Genomic DNA, 19819 nt, shown 5'->3' with positions numbered 1-19819 from the left:
AAAAAATAATCTCCCAACCTAAATTTTTTTCCACCACCACGTCCCTTTAGGGGCTCCGTAATGTTTAATATGGATGTTCTTCACTTTCTTCAGCTAAATGACGCACAGACAGAAATCATCATTTTTGGCCCCTCTGCTTTCAAAGAGACATTGTCAGTAAATTAGGTCTTTTGTCTGGTAATTTGCATACACATGCTATGTAGATGTTATTTTTATTCAGTTATGACTTTTGACTAACAAATCAATGCTGTAGTCAGAAGCTGTTTCTATCAACTCAATATATAATATAGTTAAAAAAAACAGAGTTTTCATTCCCATGTGCGCCGCCGTGTGACTGTGACTGGAAGAGGCAGCATGTCACGTGCCCTCACACGTCATCACTGTAATGGCAGCTTCCTTCGCACACTAACACAAGGAACAGCAGAGTTTTACCAATAGTTTACATTTCAGGACTCGCTTCTCCAAGGTAAATGGTGAATTGTTTGATGTCAGCCATTCACTATATGTGCTGCATGCTCAGAAAGCGGAAGTGGATTGTGCAGCGTGAGACCAGGACGAGTGTTATTGTTGTCGCTTGCATAACATGCGCTTGTTTTGATAATCGAGGAAGCGTCTGCTTGCACCACACAATCTCTCATTTGATAAAAATGTATCAATGTGCGTGCGAAATAAATAAAACCAAGTATGTTTGCAGACTAATACCATTTCTCTAATCGAACAAATTGTATTTGGTACAATTACGGGGTACTGCCACACCTACCACGGATAAAATATAATACATTCTAACTATAGTATTGTTTTGGCTTAATTTAAGTTTACTGATGCGTTTTTAATTCATCGTAGACTGCAGATCTTTCGTCTAAATGAATGCTCGTAAATTGACTGTTTAAATGTACATTGTTTATATTGTCGAACTGTGGAGCCCGTCCACCCAATCAGCTGTCGATATGATAATTCCGTTGCAGTGATTGGATGATGGAACACTTACCTCTCCATGATGTAACTTTTTGACAACAGCGCATGTTATTTGTGAATGAATAGAGCACGGATAAAATATATATCCACAAAAATAAACTGTAATATAGGCCTATTTAAAATTTATTTTCACTATTCATGCTCCTACCTTTGTAAGTGACTTCAGTTTCCTGGAAGCCCTACAAAAAAGCATTAAAGTAACCATACTTTACTAAAAAAGGCATAGTAAGCTATACTGGTTTATTAATACTGTAAAATCAATATGAATTACAATGTATAGTCTCTCATAGAAAATCAGAATATTTATTAATTCAATCGTTCATTGACAACAATGACAGAATCTTTTATCTTTGAAAAATTGTTTTTAGTGTTAGTATTTTTGCGAAATGAATGAATGAATAAAGCACTTCAGTTTCGCATTTGGTAAATGGCTGCGTAATGACAAAATAAGAAGACGTAGTCAGTAAATCTTTAACTATGGGATGGACGCATTGTGCCACCTGAGAGACAGTCTGCAAGGTAAAGGTTAACAATCTCATATCTTTCCAACTTTGAGCGCCACGTTAACAGTAAGACCTCAGGTTTACAGAGGGAAAATGGCTACAGGTAATTCACAGAAGCCTTTTTTTACACTTATATGCAATCTTGCACAGCCAGAAACCATTTAACTTCTGTCGACACTATAATAACTTGTTTATTTCACGTCGATAGACTTGGAAATTGATCTGATGTCACTGAAGTGTTAAAAAGTAGTCTAGCAGTGGTTTTAATTTATTACAATCTTATATCAAAGTTGAAAAATTCACACTCCTGTGAACAGATTTACTAAATTAATTGTTTGGTTCGCATATACATTTTTATTTCTTTCACACAGGGATCATTTGACTGAGATTATAGTTGATTAGCATTGGCCTGAAAGTGAAAAGTTTACGTCTATTAGAATTAGATATCGACTAAAATATTACACTGGCAAATTACTGATTGTTTTTTCCACTCTGTACTCATCATTGTGTAAATTTTGGCACTTTCTCTCTGAACAGACGCTATGTCCCCAAAGATCACGGTGGAGTTGCTCCGGCAGCTCCGGCAGGCCATGAGGAACGGCAAGTGCATCGCAGAGCCCATCCAAGCTTACATCATCCCTTCAGGAGATGCACATCAGGTGAACCTGCTCTAAAACACATGAGCTGTGCTCCACTAATGTGAAACCTGTGATTTATAAACATACAGACTGTGATTTACAAATATAGCTACAGTTTTTGATTTATAAACACTCGACCTTATAAACATGCGGCCTGTGATTTATTAAAATTCGGCCTTATAAACATTGAATTGTGATTTATAAACATACAGTCTGATTTATTACACATTGCCTGGGATTTATAAAAATTCAGCCTAATAAATATTCAACCTGTGATTTGTAAACATACAGCCTGAGATTTAAATATACAACCTGTGATTTCCAAATGTACAGACTGTGATTAAAAACAAAAACAAAAAAACATTTGATTCCACCATGAAAACATTCAAACTGTTATTTAAATATACAACCAGTGTATTCTAAATATACAGACTCTGATGTATAAAAATACTGCATGTGATTTATAATAATTCTGCCTTATAAACATTTAACCTGTGATTTATAAACAGACAGCCTATGATTTTTAAACACACTGCATGTGATTTATGTGCATTATAAGTGTGTGTGGTGTGGTGTAGAGTGTCGTTTAATTTCTGTGATTTATTAACATAGAAGCTTTGTCCCAAATGACACACTATGCACTATGTTGTTTAGTATAAGTATAAGTTTAATACAAGTACGCAATTTGGGACGCATCAGTCTTTGATTTATAAACATAATAGTCTGTAATTTATAAACATGCTGCATGTGATTTATAAACATATAGTCTGTAATTTATAAACATATGTGATTTATAAACATAATAGTCTGTAATTTATAAACATATGTGATTTATAAACATAATAGTCTGTAATTTATAAACATGTGATTTATAAACATAATAGTCTGTAATTTATAAACATACTGCATGTGATTTATAAACATAATAGTCTGTAATTTATAAACATATGTGATTTATAAACATAATAGTCTGTAATTTATAAACATATGTGATTTATAAACATAATAGTCTGTAATTTATAAACATGTGATTTATAAACATAATAGTCTGTAATTTGTAAACATTCCAGTTTATAAACATTCAACCTGTGATTTATAAACATACAGCATGTGACTTTTTTGGAACATTCCACTTTATAAACATTTAACCGGTGATTTAAATGTACAACCAGTGAACTCTAAATGTACTGCATGTGATCTATAAAAATGCTGCCTTATAAACTTTCAATGTGTTTGTGTGTATAGTGTGTAGTGTCTCTCAGTCGTGTTGAGTCGTTTAATTTCTATTGTGTGAGTGATGGGCTTCCCTCACCCCCTCCTTTCTAGCTCTGTGATTATGAAATCTCCTCTGATTGTGTGTGTGTGTGCGCGCGTGTGTCCTCCTGCTGAGTGTTTTCTTTCATTCTGCTGGATGGTTAAATTAGCAGTAATTAGGACTGATTGCTGACAGAGCTGATCTCACTTTTTCCCTTCGTCTCTCTCTTTCCCCCGCTGCATCTGTCCATCCTGCAGAGTGAATACATCGCTCCCTGTGACTGCCGTCGGGAATTCATCTGCGGATTCAACGGCTCTGCAGGTGCGTGCAGATGTTGCTCTTAGTTTATTGAATTTGGGGATCTAAAGGATTCACTGTTACAAAATTGCAATATGAAAATACCCTCTTTAACTGGGTCACAGTGGAGATTTATCAACTATACAAACATCACAGTTGAACACACATATTGGAACAATTATGTTTATTACAAGATATAGATTACTTGCATAAATAGAGATAAATCACAATCAGACAATATAATCCCAGATAAACACACACACACACACACACACACAATTATCGACATTGCAACTACAAGAAGTGCCGTTCACCCCACCTCAATCTCAGTCACCCAAAGAATGGGGAAGTAAAACTGGTAAAAAATGGCTATGAGAGACCACTTGTCATGCATGATTTTTAGTGGTGTGACCAGATTTTGTTTTTAGGCACAGACTCATTCAGGAGTGGCATGAAGAATAACCCAACATCCCTCATATACTACTACTAATAATAATTATAATGGTAAATAATTTAAAAGTAATAATTTAATAAAAAATAATCCAACATTTAATTAAACATTTGTAAAAATAATAATAACTAATATTATTATTATAAATTATTATTATTATTATTATTATTATAAATTAACAACAATAAATTAGAGGTAATAATTTAGTAAGAATGATTTTAATCTATTTTTTAATTAGTTTTATATAATAATATATTATTATAATATATTAGCAATATAATTGTATTGTCGTTTATTATTATTATTAAGTGTAAATCTAATTATTATTATTAATTAATATTTTATAATCATAATATTTTAATTTAATAATAACTATTATATATTATATTCTTACTTTTAATAAAATTCATAATTTAATAATTATTATTATGAAGATGATAAATTATTATTATAATAAATTAAGAAAAATCATTTAAAAGTAATAATTTAATAAGAATAAGTCATCTCAAGTGTAATTTTAATTTTTAATAATAACAACAATAAAAATAATTTTATTATTTTATATTTTGTATTGTTTATTTTTAATTGTAGATCTAATTATTATTATCAGTTAATAATATTTTGATAACAATTATAATTATTACTATTTTAATTTAATACTAATTCGATTTTTTTAACAATCTCAAAACAACAGAACAAAAACAAAAAATATTTTTTGAAATTGTATTTTCTTTCCACTTTTTTTATAATAATAACAAGTGCTTCTGTTTTTTGCTTATATTTCTAATAAACATTGTTGCAGGCTGTAGTAAAGCGACTTGATTAATGCTGTGTGTGCTTGTTCCAGGGACTGCTATAGTCACAGAACAGCATGCAGCTTTATGGACTGATGGGCGGTACTTCCTGCAGGCCAGCCAACAGATGGACAATAACTGGACTCTGATGAAAATGGGTACAGGGCATGTTTGCATAATTTTATGACATGCAGTTGCTAGGTCATCACATTTGTTATCAAATCGCTGCTATTGGAAGCAAGTTGGCCAAGCTGCTGCTTTTCATGCGCCATTACAAAACATTCATTAGAAAATTTTCTTGAATTTAATACTGAGCCACATTCCACTGACTTCACATAGATCAATCTTGAGGTGTATGTGGATTAGTCTATATACAGCATTGTTCAAAAGTGCAATTTGAATATGATTGTCATTTTGTATGGCCAGGACTGAAGGAAACACTGTCCCAGGAGGACTGGCTCATCAGCGTTCTCCCAGAAAACTCCAAAGTTGGAGTTGATCCTTGGATCATTGCTGCCGGTGAGGATTCAACAATAACACCTTTGAATATTAATATAGTTATGCACACAAATATTTTCATCCATATTAGTAGGGGTATCATGCAACTTTTTCTTTTAGGGGAACATATTATTTACATATGGGTACAAATATATTTTAGTGAATTAAAGTAAATTCATATTAATAATTGTATTTTAACTGTACATAACTGTATTTATATATTATTTAAATAATTAATTGTTTAAATGGCTTGACGCTTCTGCATATTAGTTAGACTATTAGACTATTAAAATAATAGATATAGTTACCCATACAGATATTTTCATTATTATTATTGTATTACATATAATTTATTTAACTAATGAATTTGATTTCCATTTTATTAAAATTATTAATGGCTTGTAAGGACATGACGCTTCTACATATTCTAGAATATTTTATTTAAATAATTGTATTAATATTTTGAATTTGAAAGGATTTTAATAATTAAATATAGAAAATTATTATTAATTGTTTAAATAGGCATAACTAGTAACATAATTAGTCTGAGCTTTTGAAAATAATGAATATGGTTATCCATACAGATATTTTTATCCATATTTGTAGGGGTGTCATGCAACATTTATGAAATTATCTAAATTTAATTTTACTGCACTTTGTATTCATATTTAAGTAATTTTTTTAATAATTTACAACTATTTTTTAATTATAAATATTTTTTTAATGGGCTTGTTGCTTCTGCATAGTAGTCTGCTTTTAACTGGGTGAAAAAAAGAGTTTTAGTTTTACTTATTCATGATCACTGAAGCATATTTCTGTGATAGAATATTTTCTGTTGTGAAACTGTGATATATTGAACTCTGTGAACTTTTCAGTTGACTCTTATGAAAAGATTTTAAATGAAGTAAGGCCAGATCTAGTTTTAGAATTTTTATCTAAGATAAAAAATATAAAAAATGTAATCTCTTTTTCGCCATGAATGGTGTTAAACTATAAACAAACGAAGAAACTTAGTTTTACTTTACTTTTACTGTGGTTGCAGTCAGAGAAATCGTAATTATTTGACTTGTAAAACGTCATGTGGGCATCAGCTGTCTGTGATTGTGTTTGTTCAGACCAGTGGAAGAACATGTCGAAGGCTCTGAGCAGTGCGGGTCACTCTTTAGTCGCGGTGCAGGCCAATCTCATTGACGCCATCTGGGAGGATCGGCCGGCTCGGCCCAGCACCAAACTCATCGCCCTGGGGCTCAAATACACCGGTCAGCACTTCTCAATGGAGGATAATAATTACACACTATATACATTTGATCTTAAAGGTCAATCATGAAGTTTGTGCTGCTGAACATTGAGACATTTTTGTGTTGTTGTTTCCCTTGTAGGCCTAACCTGGCAAGATAAAGTTACAGCTCTGAGAGGAAAAATGGCAGAAAGGAAGATTTCCTGGTTTGTGGTCACGGCTCTAGATGAGATTGCGTGTACGTATCAGCGTGGTTAGTGGTCAGATCACGACCCAGCACTCGTTCTCCTCTCCACTTTCCTATTTACCCCAGTCAGAGAGCTCTCGAGTCAGATTAGCTTGTGTTGATGTTGATAATTATAGACTTGATTGCGACATTTGGTAAGGTGAAAGTCCTGGAAATGTCTTCACAAACATAGTAAAATTACTTGTGAGATCATTGAAATGATTACTGATTACATTCAAAACGTGAAATCTCACTTTCTCTCTCCAGGGCTTTTTAACCTGCGTGGGTCAGATATTGAATACAACCCTGTGTTCTTCGCCTACGCCATCATCGGCATTAGCAGCATAAAGTAAAACTCGCATTCCTGATTCTTCACTTTATACTGAAAATTCCCCAGGTTTCAAAAACATGACCCGTGCTCATTGCTGTCATCTGGTCCATGTGTTATGTTATGTTAGATTGTTTGTGGACAGCAAGCGTTTGTTGGACGCTGCGGTCCGGCAGCATTTGGAACTGGACAGCCCGAGCAAACCGGATCTGACCGTACAGTGCTTTCCGTACGAGTCCGTGTTCTCGGAGCTGAATGCGGTTTGTGCGGCGCTGGCGCCCAAAGATAAGATGTGGATTTGCGACAAAGCCAGCTGCGCTCTTACACAAGTCATACCTAAGGTGAGTCAAGATACTTCCGAAAAATCCAACTCAAAGGAAGCATATACAGGGAAAATTAAAGCGGTCCCAAAATTGTCCCCTGAGGGACGCCACATACAAAAAGGGGCCTATTGGGAGGAAATATTCCCTATATTCACAGCAAATGTATTATCCTTTTGGATAGGGAGTAAACCGCTGTCATTAGACAAAATCTTGCCTTGCCTTGCTGTCATTATACAAAATCTGTCATATTTTTAATGCTGTTTTATGCCTTTTTTATCGTTGCAATTTGACTAGGTTGCTGTGCTCAAAACTTGGAAAGTCTAGATATAAAGTCTAGATATTTAAGTGTTTAAATATGATTAAATATAATTAACTAAAATTAAAATTGATTGCAATTGTAATTGTCCAGTCCCACAGAGCTGCAATCCCATACACACCCTTATGTCTGGCAAAAGCCGTCAAGAACCCCACAGAGATCCAGGGCATGAAAATGGCACACGTAAGTGCACGTGGCTAGAGATATTCCAGAAATCTTCAACTTTTTTGCCTAATTAATCACAATATTTTTATCATCACAGATCAAAGACGCCGTGGCGCTCTGCGAACTTTTTGCCTGGCTGGAGAAAGAGGTATCGTGATCCGCTGGAAATTTACTCAGGAAGACTTTTCTATGTTTTTCTACCTTATTGATTGAATGATGAATACATAACGAAAATATAATTATTTGTCATTTATATAGATTCCCAAAGGTACGGTCACAGAGATATCAGCAGCAGATAAAGCAGAAGAATTACGCAGGTGAGTCGAACATGCTGCATTTGACCTGCAAAAAGAACCAAACAATGAATTTTTCCACACACATTGACTTAATTATATTTTTATCTAATTTTATAAATCAAAGCAGTATCATAATACTGATGCCATCGTTGCCAGTGCGTTTAAAAAGCTGCATTACTTGCTGTTTTTCTCTTGTATGAGATTGTGGCGCCGCCATCTGGTGATCTGTGGAACTGCAGACACTGAGGCAGCAAGAAAATCTGCTTTCAATTGAATTTTTTTTCTTTTTTGTCTGTCTAGTCAACAGAAAGACTTTGTTGGGCTGAGTTTTCCGACCATCTCTAGTGTCGGTCCAAATGGGGCCATAATACATTACAGGTGGGCTGCTGTGATAATACAGTATTTAACCATGCATTTAAAGTTGTTTTTTTCTAAATTGTTTTTTTAAAAACTGTCTATTTCTGATCTATCGTTTAGTCCTCTCCCAGAAACCAACAGAACTCTTTCTCTTAATGAAGTTTATCTTATTGACTCCGGCGCTCAGTACAGGTACGTACACAAACACTGCAGGACAATTAGTGCTTCATTAATTTTTTATTTATTTAGGTATGAAAGAATTAAAGAAATGTGTTAGATTATATAAATATATAATGAACATTTTTGTCTTTGAAATCCAGAGACGGAACTACAGATGTGACTCGTACAGTGCATTTTGGGACCCCATCTGATTATGAGAAGGTACAACATGTTTTTTTAATTTCCTTCAGAATCAAACTCTCTCCTTACTTAATATTCTGAAAACTATCAGTGCAAAATATTTGATCTCTACAGGAATGCTTTACATACGTCTTAAAGGGACACATCGCCGTCAGTGCTGCGGTTTTTCCCAATGGTACCAAAGGTACGTCCTTAAAATCAGAAACTTGATGTTGGGTTTGTTTTGGAGTGGTCTGAAGTGCTCTAATGCTGTGTAGAGTGAGGTAAAGAGAAGCGTTTGGTCTCAGTGGCTCTTTTCTACAGGTCACCTGTTGGACTCGTTTGCTCGTGCTGCTCTCTGGGACTCTGGGTTGGACTATCTTCATGGTACCGGCCACGGCGTCGGATGTTTCCTTAACGTGCACGAGGGTCCGTGTGGCATCAGCTATAAAACCTTTGCGGACGAACCTCTGGAGGCCGGAATGATCGTCAGCGATGGTACAGAAACACACTTACTTTCATTCAGTTTTAATGCTCCTTTTTTAACCTGTTTCTGTTTCTGTACTATTGTAAGGCGGCATTATTGCAACTCTGCCTCAAATGAAGTTAAAGTTTACTGTGAAGTTGGTTCAATATATTTGAGTCTTGTGCATGTTTTATTCCAGAGCCCGGGTACTATGAAGATGGATCTTTTGGCATTCGGCTGGAAAACGTTGTCCTGGTTGTTCCCGCAAAAACCAAAGTAAATATTGCATCAAACCACTCCATAATCAGTTCATATTTGAAGAGTTCAGATGCAAAAGCCTCTAAGTGCAATCTGATATTTTCTTCTAGAATGATAATTTTTATCAAGCTTGTTTATTTAAGTTCAGTAATTTCACTTAAATGGCAATTAATAGGTCATTTTCATCGCCATTTAAGTGAAATTACTGAACTTCAATATACAAGCTTCATAAAAATGATCATTCTAGAAAAAATTTCAGATGGCACTTAGAGGCTTTTGCATCTGAACTCTTCAAATATGCTGAGAAAATACATCGATTTTCTGATACAGCTCATTTCAAAGGTGCCCAAGGTCAAATATTTTGACACATTTACATGGTGCTTTCTCCACACCAGTAGGTGTCAGTGTTGAGTCTAAGACATGTCAGCACAAACTAAACCAGAAATAACAGAATGCACCTTTGAGAGGTCTGAAATATTCCAGCTTTCAACATCCTTTTTTTCAGTATAACTTCAAGAACAGAGGTATTCTGTTCAAACATTTGCGTTTACGCGATGCCCTCTCCACACAAATAGGTGTCAGTATTGAGTCTAAGACGTAACAGCACAAATTAAACCAAAAATGATTTAATTCACTTTTGAGAGGTCTGAAAAACGACATTTATAATGTCAGTATAACTACAGGAACTGAGGTATTCTGTCCAAATATTTGTGTTTACGTGATGTTTCCTCTACACCAATAGGTGTCAGTATTGAGTCCAAAATAACAAACTAAACCAAAAATTATTTAATGCACGTTTGAGAGGTCTGAGGTTCGATATTTCAGCTTTCAACATCATTTTTTTTTCAGTATAACTACAGGAACAGAGGTAGTCTGACGTTTGAACCCCTCACCCTGGTCCCCATCCAGCTGAAGATGATCAACACAGACCTGCTCACACAGAAAGAGGTAAGAGCAGACCGATAGATACTACCATTGGGTTGCAATGGCCGACTACTTTATCTCGAGTGTTTTTTTTTTTTTTTTTTACATAAATATAATTCATTTTTGATATTATTAGTGTTGGTGATTTAATTAGCATGCTAACAGTTTGCTGTGTTTTAGCAACAAGGCAGTTTGTACAATAACTGAAAAAGTCTTGCAAACATTTTTTGTAAGTGTTTATTTAAAAAATAAAATCTAATAACAACAACTGAAAAGAAAATGATTAGAGATGCCTAAAGCCCAAAGCTTACTTCAGTTTTGATGCGTACGCCATTTGATAACGTGCCCGACACATTAGAGCACACTAGAAAGTTGAATTATTGTCCAGTGTCTGCGCTATTTCGCATACATTAGCTTAAAAACGTGTAAAAATCCAAGTATACGTTAGGGCTTTACGCTTGAGACAGCTGTCTATCAACAACATTTGAATGCATGTATCCTGTAAACCTCTATGAAAATGCTTTCGTTAAAGCATGGACTGCTGTAATAATACATACTTGTCATCCTGCAGCGTGATTGGGTGAACGACTACCACAGGAAATGCCTGGAGACGATTGGAGCAGAGATGGAGCGGCAAGGCAGGAAGGAAGCTCTGGATTGGCTGATCCGGGAAACTCAGCCGATTGTCTAAAAATGTTGTTTACGTTTTTTCTTTTTTTGTCATCGTTGTAACGATCACTCGTTCTCTTTCAGTCTTCGCCTCTATCTGCTTTTCTGGTGGATATATTTCACTTTCTGCATCTTTTGTAACGTACACTTTCAGCTGTTTTATGCGCTAATTAAAAACTCTGTGGAAAAAGACACACTGCCTTTTACTTTTGCTCATCCCAAGGAATAATTCGTCCAAAAAAATAATTTACTCAAGGTCATGTTCTTCCAAACCTGTGTGACTTTCTCAGCTGTGAAATGCAAAATTATACATTTTGATAAACATCCGAGCTTCTTTTTTTCGTCTAAAAGCATATGTTAACCAGATCTAAATCCATACTCTAACTTTGTGTGAGGAACAGATGTAATTAGGCTAGAATATAGCGCAGAAGTCATGAACCACATTCATGGTGATTTTTGGTCACCATTCACTTTCATTGTAAGAAAAAGAGCAGCGTGAACATTCTGCTAAACGTCTCTTTTTGTGTTCCACGTATGAAAGAACATGATTCGGGTTTTGGACGACATGACAGTGATCGAAGTTTTATCAAAGTTTTTTTTACAGCTGCATGTAAAAAATGGGCGGTACCAGGGTGATGCCGCTTTTGGGGTCGCGGGCGTAGTCCTGCAGCGTGAGTGGAGTGTGAGGGGGGATCCTGTCCTCCTCGTGTCCCACCGGCAGAGGGTTGGTGTAGATGTAGTGGATCCGTGAGTTGTCCTTCGGCCCCTCCTGTCGTCTGAAAAGGGCGAGCGGGTTGCGGAAACTATGGGTTTTCTTCACACAAGTAACACCAACTGGCTCTTCGGGAACCTCGTAGGCCACGGCACTCTCATAGATGCGTGCCCTCTTATGCTTCCTGTGACACAAAAATATGTACCATGACACAATTTAAGATCCAATAAGAAAGTAAGGGGGGGGGGGGGACTTTATATCTCTGCGACTTTATATCTCGCAATTCTGACTTTATATCTCAGAATTCTGACTTTATTTCATGCAATTCTGACTTTATATCTCGCAATTCTGAGAAATAAAGTCAGAATTGCGAGATGTAAACTCGCAATTGTGAGATAAAAAGTTGCAATTATCTTTTAAAATGTATTATTCAGTGGCGGAAACAAGCTTCCATAGATTACTAATGAAGTAAAAAAAAAAAAAAAGTGCACAAAAATACTATTTTAAATTTTTATATGAAAGATATATTTTCCAAAACGTTTTACTCTAAAACTGTGAGAAAATCAAAGCTTTAAGTACAATTTTGTTTTGTTGCAGTACCAAACGTTTCCACTAGATGAAATTAGTCTCGCATTTCCAATGCGACCATTTCTGACCGCGAACAAAAGTTTGGTCAATCATGTCCATGATTTTGTGTGTGTGTGTTCACACAGCAAGTGTGAAAACCTTCACTAAGTTTCGCACCATTCTGATGAAGTCAAAATGGCAATTGTTCTGCTAAATTCTGAGATTTGATTTAATGCAAGGACAAATATAATTTCTTAAGTGTGGCTTAAGTGTCCAAATATGTCTGTTTACTCACCTTCTGTGTCTTTGATATGAGATACAGGTGATGATTCCTGTCACTATCAGGATACACAGAGCTACTGAAGAAAGCACGATGTTGAACACTTTGACTTCTGTGTGAGGAAAGAGAGACTATTGTTTTCATGGACAAAACATTAAGCATTTACACTTTTAAGGAACATTTAGCACATATTTTGAGACAGAAAGCTAAAGTACATTTTTGCTAAAACTACACATGAGTTAAAACACGGTTTACTCACCATAGAGAGTGGCTTGTGTTTCTGTCTCGTCTGGTTCCAATGAGGCCGTCCCGTTAAGAGACAGAGCGATCCCCGTTAGGCTCATGTTGCTGATAGCATAAGCCAAAAGTGACCAACAAACTGTTTGGTCTGGAAAGAAGTGGTCAGAATATTCATTAGCATGAAGCCATGTGACTCAAGTGGATTTGGTTCCATGGAAACGGCACAATCTCATCACCCCACAGTGGCCCCCTAAATTCATTCAACCAGCTTGGTGTCCTTAAAGATCCAGATCACATCCCAGAAACCCAGAGCAAAACATTGAATTCTTTGGATTGTGCACAAAAAACTTTCAGAGTTTTTCATTTGGAAACTTGTGGTTGCGCAAAATAAAAGGAAAAATGTTCATAACGTATGCATCTCCTTTAGCAGGGCCTGTTGCAGTATGAACAGATAATAAACACAAAGCCTGCATTCATTAGCGTTCATGCTTCATTTCATCTGGGACTTTACAAACAAAAATAAGCAATTAACTCTGGCACTCAACATGAGAATGCTGGGAAATAATCCCATGATGCTCACACGTTTCCCACATTGTTTACAATGCACTGGCATATTCTTGATTTGCCTTGATTTGCCAAATTTCTTTTCTGGAATAGTTATGGTTTATTATTAGAAAGTCCCACTGGACATTCTATTTACAAGATAAACAAATATCGGTTCCGCATTTCCTAAAGGACATTCCTCAGACAAATATACACAGAATTTGGCTACAAGACACGGCTCATTAAATCATAGTGCAAATTAAATAAATGTTCAGTGTCTTCACACATTAGGCCATTCCACCGAATGGGTGACATTTGCTTGTTGTAACTCTTAAAAATTAAACTTAATTTTTTGATTTTTTTCAACACTGAATCTAATACTCAAATATTTACCTATTCAAAATGTGTATTGGTCAATCTCAGGCTACTTTATGTAATTTTTTACAAGGTTTCTAAGCAGAAGATGGATGCATGTTTTCACAGTCCTGTTACCGAAACTCATGTGACATTTAAAAAGCATGTTTAAAAGCATGTCAATTATTCCTTTGTTTTCCCCACAAGAAAGTGTTTATTTTAAAGATATTGTTGGTTATATGTTCAAATAACTGATATTTGTGACAAAAAAAATCACTATATTAAGGCAAAGTGTATTTTAATAAAAAACACAAAGCCATTTTTTTCATTTTAAAGAAGGCCGAAGCCTCAAGTTTATAATTTTTTTTTATAATTTAATTTATTAAACAATTGTATAAATGATGGACCAAACAAAACTGATAAAAAAGTGGTTTAACTTTATTTTTTTAGAAAATAAATAAATAATAGTAACAGGACTGAACACTTGGTAACAGGAATGAACTATTTCATAACAGGAATGAGGAACAGGTAACAGGAATGAGTGTCCATATGTGTGTGCACGAGAGAGAGTGTACATGACTGTGTGTGCATTAGATTTCTATGTTGAAGTGATGTACTATATGCTAGTAGTACTTCACAGCAAATGAGGTGGAAAGAGAAATAATATTTACAGTATTAAATCATCAAAACACAGGACTCTACTCACTCCTGTTACGTTAACTCACTCCTGTTATTTTTTCATATAAGTAACAGGACTGAAAGTAACAGGATTGAGTTTTTAAGCAAAAAGTTCTCAAATACATGACATATGGCCACATAGCATACATGCTAATAGCATGAGGACACTGAGCAAATTCTAGTAACTTAACAAAAGTTAATATCTTTAAAATAAACAAATACATTCTAAGAAATTATTTAGGTAACAGGATAGTATGTTGAGATTGACCTTCTCAGTCATAGTTACAATTTCATCAAATATACAGAAATTAAAATAAGAGGACTAACTTATGATCTTCCCATTGCCTTTAGAAGATCAAGATGATGCAACTTCCTGTTGAAAATGTGTCTTGTGGAATATTCCAAGTTTTTCAGAGGGGGGGATGTGTAAGGGTAACAGGACTGAGTGAAAACCCGGGGACATGACTAAAATGTGTATTTTATCTAAAATATTAGATAAAATATTTTTTTCTCATAAAAATAAACAAATATTTTAAATACATTGGATATTAAGTCATACAACAATCCCCAAAACTTAAGATTTCTGAAGGATTTTAATAATTATATTTCATGGCAAATTTTAGAGACAGAGAGTGGGGACATGCAGAAAATGCTATTTTTTGTGTTCTATGTAGTTTTTATTAATGTTTTTAATTATAAATTTTATAATTTGTAGTTAGCTTAATATGCAGGACATTTTGCTTAATAATAAAATGTATTTTAGAGTTAATTTTCATGCAATTTTTTACATATGATGTTCTGGGGACATAAATGTCACCCATTCGGTGGAATGGCTATAAATAGGCTGTTGCTTTATATGCTCTCTGGTAATATTGGTTTTGGACAGATCATGGAAGATCACGACAGCGAAATATACCAGATTGTATTTCAAACTGCACGATACGATACATAAGCGTATAGGACACAGTATTTACATTATGTATGCTAGGACTTCATGCTCATGCAGTGCTCACATCAACCACTAGATGTCAGTGTTGGCGCTCAAATCATGACGCTTCTGACGTGCAAACTATTTTTAATTAAATATCATTAAGGTAATATAGTATAAAGTACAGACACATAAAATGTAGAGGCACGTATATATGAGCCTTACAAAAATAAAAAATAAAATAAAAATCGAAACAAACTGCAGTTTTGAAGTTTTGCATGGATAAAGCTCTGTGTTCAAAAACAATACATTCTAATTGCTAAATTTTCTAAGGTGGATATACAAACTGTCAAGTAACCATAGCCTAAACGTTTAGAAAATGAGAACATTGCCTTCTGTTTAAATCAATGATGATTTTACCGCTTTGGAGAGCTGACGAGATGTACGTTTCAGGTGATGTTGAACTTATCGCTCACACAAGTCTACAGGATTTTACACATTAAGCCAACTGACTTCTTTAAATATATCTGCATTGTATTAGCTAGTAAATAAACATCGCTCTTACCGTGTAGATATCCAAAGTAGGCTACTCGCATAGAGCAATATGCTAACATGCACGTAAATGTCAGCAATAAGGCGATTCACATTTCAAATTACTACACATAAACGACTGTGAGAAGATTTGCAATGAGTCATGAATCATTGACCTCTGAGCTGCAGATCTATTGGCTCCTTTTTCAATCATATTTATCTTTGTAAAGCCAGTTGTACTGGTGGAAATTAGGCTTTTGTCTAATATTTGTATGGCTAACTATCAAATATGTTAAGTTTCAAGACACATGTTGAAAGGCTCAATCATCATAAAACACTGCATTTCAAGCTTGATACCAGCAACATGTGGGATAAATTACCATCTTGTATGGTCTCCAGCCCGAACAAGGGTTGTAAATGGATGCTGGGTTTAATTATTTGTATAAACGTGTTCCTCTTCAAGTTGTGCCAATGTCAATTGATTTGATGCATATAACCGTGAATTCATGGGATCACTGACACCTCGTGCCCTTGCTGAGAATGTTTGCTGGACAGCCTGGTGGGTAAAACCCAGTTATATTGGGCTCAGACATGGGTCAATGAGAGGCTTCAATGCTGATTTATGACAAATGCCAGTTATAATAACACAACGAAAGGCTTCAATGCTGATTTATGACAAATGCCAGTTATAACAACACAGAAAGATCTTTCTCACCATACGCCAAAGGCTGCCACACAAATACCAAGCAATTATTGTGGGTTGTTCTCAGCGAACTCCCTGAAATTGTAATTTTTTTCCCCAGATCATTTTAAAAAATCAGACTAATTACATTCCAAACAGTGTGATGAGGCCAATACAGGTGTAAACTAAATAAAATATAGATAATGTAAGAGAAATTCAGTTTGAACCATGTTGTGAAAAAAAGTGATTTAATATTTTTGTGACCAACTTAAACCCGTTGCGAAATCTGTGCAAAGTTCCCAATAGCATGGATTTCTATTAAAATTATTATAGATTTTTCGCCAGTGAAAATTCGCAGAACAACGCTAAATGCGACCGCACATTAACAGGTGAGTGATGAATTCGGCGTTGTCTCATAAACTACTGTTCAGTTTTTCTTTACGTTATATCGCCAACTACTGGCCTGGCATGGATAATACAGCATGATATTTTAATTACAACAAAAGCTAGATTTTGTGTAGAATTAATGCAGAACGGTTACATTTTCTGTAACCATTTATTTGGGTTTAAAACTAAAGCAAAGTGGCTGATAGTCTAAAAAAGGTTCTAAATAAAATGTTTCATTTGGACACACAAATGCCACTACAAATAACTCATTTATTAATCACTTACAATGCATTTAGTGTCTGATATCTGTATCTTTACACATCAAAAATAGTTATTCCATGTTTCACAGGTGTAAATGGCATACAGTATCTCACTGTAAAACAAGCACACACTGCATCTAAACTGGGAAGAGATGTATGCCTACAGATCTCTTCTTTCAGCGCTGTTCTGTTTGGTTCTGCACTCTGTGATATATCAGGGCAGTTTTACATGGACCGCCACGCATTAAACAGACTAATAGGGGCTTTTACATTATTTAAAATTGCATAAAATCATCAATGCATACAGACAAACACATATAGACATGCAGCACAGAGCTGACGGAGTCGTAGACTCATTGTGAAAGTAGGCCTATATATTTAGTCAAAAACCCTAATAAAACCATTCGTAGATATTATGAAGTTAGAACCATTTACAGCAGTTTACTTGAGAGAGTGGTGATATGATATTGTTTTTCATAAATGTTGTGCATCGCAGCCTTATCTATACAGCATGAGAACGTGTTCATTCAGAACCAGCATGACTTCATCAAGCAGAAATGTAAATCATACTTCTATTCCTCACAAAGATGCTTTTGTTTTCTTTTGCCTTGCTTTTTTGTTCAATTACGCTATAGTCAAACTTTAGGCATTGTTTGATGTTATTTATTTAGTTCGAATTTTTTTTTATTAGAATAGACCTTGGGGGGACATTTTTAGGCAATATTTGTCCTTAAAAATACAGCTCAGCATTACTTTAGTAGTTCAGTTTTCATTTTATTATCAGTTACGTTTTTAGCATTTCATGTGATTTTGTCATTTTTATAATTTTTTTTTTTAAATATTACTATTTTTTTCCAGTTCTGGTTTTAGTTCAGTTTTAGCTTTTAATTTATTTACAGTTAGAAATGCTAGTGCTTCAGCTTAAACTTATTTAATTTTCATTTAAAGTTTTTCATTTATATATATGCTTTATTTCAATGAACAAAACTGATCACTTTTGTCTCTGTATGTCCCGCTTGTCCCACCTATAGACACAGACTCGTATATGGTGCTGGTGGGGCGTTTGCGGCTGAACTGACCTTTATGCAGAATCTCAGCATGAGACGTGTGTTTCGGCTGGACCGATCTCACACCCTGTTGGGCCAGACTGAACCGGTCCTGCTATTTCTGCTCCGGGACTGCTTACAGTTTGGCAAGTGACCCGTCGCACGATGTGGGAACCGGTGGAGAGTTCATTCAGTAAGTGAGGCAGAGACAGAGCCAAATGACAGTGAATGGAAGCAGCTCTCAGACATTGTAAACTACTCAAACAAAGACGTCAAACTCCAGCTTAGCAACAGCTTCAGTGACAATGTGCAGGATAAAGATGCCGTGCTGTGAATCATTTCCAAATGTGATGGGGCAAGCCTAATTAAGCTTGATTTGGTTACTTAAATAATTGTGTCCTTTTGTGAGATTTTCAGCTTTGAGAAAGAACACAACATAGCATTGTGTTCATTTGCATAGTCAAAGTCAAACTTAGATTCGTTGTGTCGTCAAAAATCACAAAAAAAAAAAAGTTATTTGGTCTCTTTGTCACTGCAAAACTAGTTTTGGCAAGAGACACAACATTTTGTTTTCTGCTTTGTGTTTTTTCCTGTAGCCTTTTGACTGGTAACCCCGCCCACAGCCAAACCTCATTGGTCCAAAATCCCACTCCTCATGAATATTAAACAGACACAGTTTTTCATTTTAACTGGCGCCGCAACAATATGTTGCGCAATATAATTGTATAATTGCTAAAAATCTTTTTATATATTTTTCATTATTATGTTAATATTATGTGTGTGTGTGTGTGTGTGTGTGTGTGTGTGTGTGTGTGTGTGTGTGTGAGAGAGAGAGAGAGAGAGATATTCTGAACTTTTATATTTATCGAATAATATATTTTGGTAATATATATTATAAAAATATATAATACATCATAAATATATTAATTAATATATTGATAATATTTATAATACAATTGTCATACTTTATATATTTTGCTTTTATAAATATATCCATTTTTTCCCTCTGCAAATTTGGAGAACATTTTTTTGTTACACACATTACAAAATAATGTAGGAAATATAAGTTTTGAAAGATTAAACATCAACATTTTCTACAAACCAACTTGACATGATCAAACCACACATTAACTTCCCACCAAAACACTATGACTTCATACATTTAACAAACCTACTTTTGTTAGAAAACAATGCAAAACTAAAACCCAACCCGTAAAGTTTCATTCTACATCTGTAATTTTTGCAAGAGAAAACTGTTTTGATTGGCTGTTATTTTGTAGCGTCACACACACCGCA

At 34.9% G+C, this 19819-nt stretch overlaps 2 protein-coding genes across 3 annotated transcripts; one reads left to right on the top strand and one right to left on the bottom strand.

Moving 5' to 3' along the window:
* Positions 1-322: 322 nt before the first annotated feature.
* On the top strand, positions 323-11507 carry xpnpep1 (X-prolyl aminopeptidase (aminopeptidase P) 1, soluble). The gene is made up of 20 exons (XM_081384300.1): positions 323-466; positions 2016-2137; positions 3629-3692; positions 4967-5071; positions 5340-5432; positions 6527-6670; positions 6791-6886; positions 7142-7223; positions 7333-7543; positions 7935-8024; positions 8104-8154; positions 8265-8323; positions 8603-8680; positions 8780-8851; positions 8980-9040; positions 9134-9203; positions 9323-9496; positions 9664-9740; positions 10572-10670; positions 11218-11507. Exons 2-20 carry the CDS (start codon positions 2021-2023, stop codon positions 11335-11337), a joined length of 1863 nt encoding a protein of 620 aa, XP_081240426.1. The 5' UTR covers positions 323-466; positions 2016-2020; the 3' UTR covers positions 11338-11507.
* On the bottom strand, positions 10876-19117 carry LOC308701839 (uncharacterized protein). 2 transcript variants are annotated; one of them, XM_081384302.1, is made up of 4 exons: positions 18557-19117; positions 13134-13262; positions 12890-12986; positions 10876-12211 (listed from the first exon to the last, which is right to left on the bottom strand). In XM_081384302.1, the coding sequence occupies exons 2-4, from the start codon at positions 13216-13218 to the stop codon at positions 11914-11916; spliced, it is 480 nt and encodes a 159-aa protein (XP_081240428.1). In that variant the 5' UTR covers positions 13219-13262; positions 18557-19117; the 3' UTR covers positions 10876-11913. The 2 variants fall into 2 exon arrangements, with proteins under 2 accessions (XP_081240428.1, XP_081240427.1); XM_081384301.1 differs by lacking the exon at positions 18557-19117 and adding an exon at positions 16183-16268.
* Between the last annotated feature and the right edge of the window lie 702 nt (positions 19118-19819).

Source organism: Scardinius erythrophthalmus (assembly GCF_964197995.2).
Source record: "Scardinius erythrophthalmus genome assembly, chromosome: 14".
NCBI classification, from domain to species: domain Eukaryota; kingdom Metazoa; phylum Chordata; class Actinopteri; order Cypriniformes; family Leuciscidae; genus Scardinius; species Scardinius erythrophthalmus.
Note: the sequence above shows the minus strand (reverse complement) of the source record. Positions and strands in the feature narration are given on the sequence as shown.

Bases quoted from the DNA above. Each gene is read 5' to 3' on its own strand.
- xpnpep1 (XM_081384300.1), top strand. From the start codon at position 2,021: ATGTCCCCAAAGATCACGGTGGAGTTGCTCCGGCAGCTCCGGCAGGCC. The intron at 7,224-7,332 runs GTAAAACTCGCA...ATGTTATGTTAG, and splicing joins ATCGGCATTAGCAGCATAAA to ATTGTTTGTGGACAGCAAGC. The intron at 7,544-7,934 runs GTGAGTCAAGAT...GTAATTGTCCAG, and splicing joins TTACACAAGTCATACCTAAG to TCCCACAGAGCTGCAATCCC.
- LOC308701839 (XM_081384301.1), bottom strand. From the start codon at position 16,231: ATGTTAGCATATTGCTCTATGCGAGTAGCCTACTTTGGATATCTACAC. The intron at 12,987-13,133 runs GTGAGTAAACCG...TTCCTCACACAG, and splicing joins AACACAAGCCACTCTCTATG to AAGTCAAAGTGTTCAACATC. The intron at 12,212-12,889 runs GTGAGTAAACAG...TTTGTGTCACAG, and splicing joins TCATATCAAAGACACAGAAG to GAAGCATAAGAGGGCACGCA.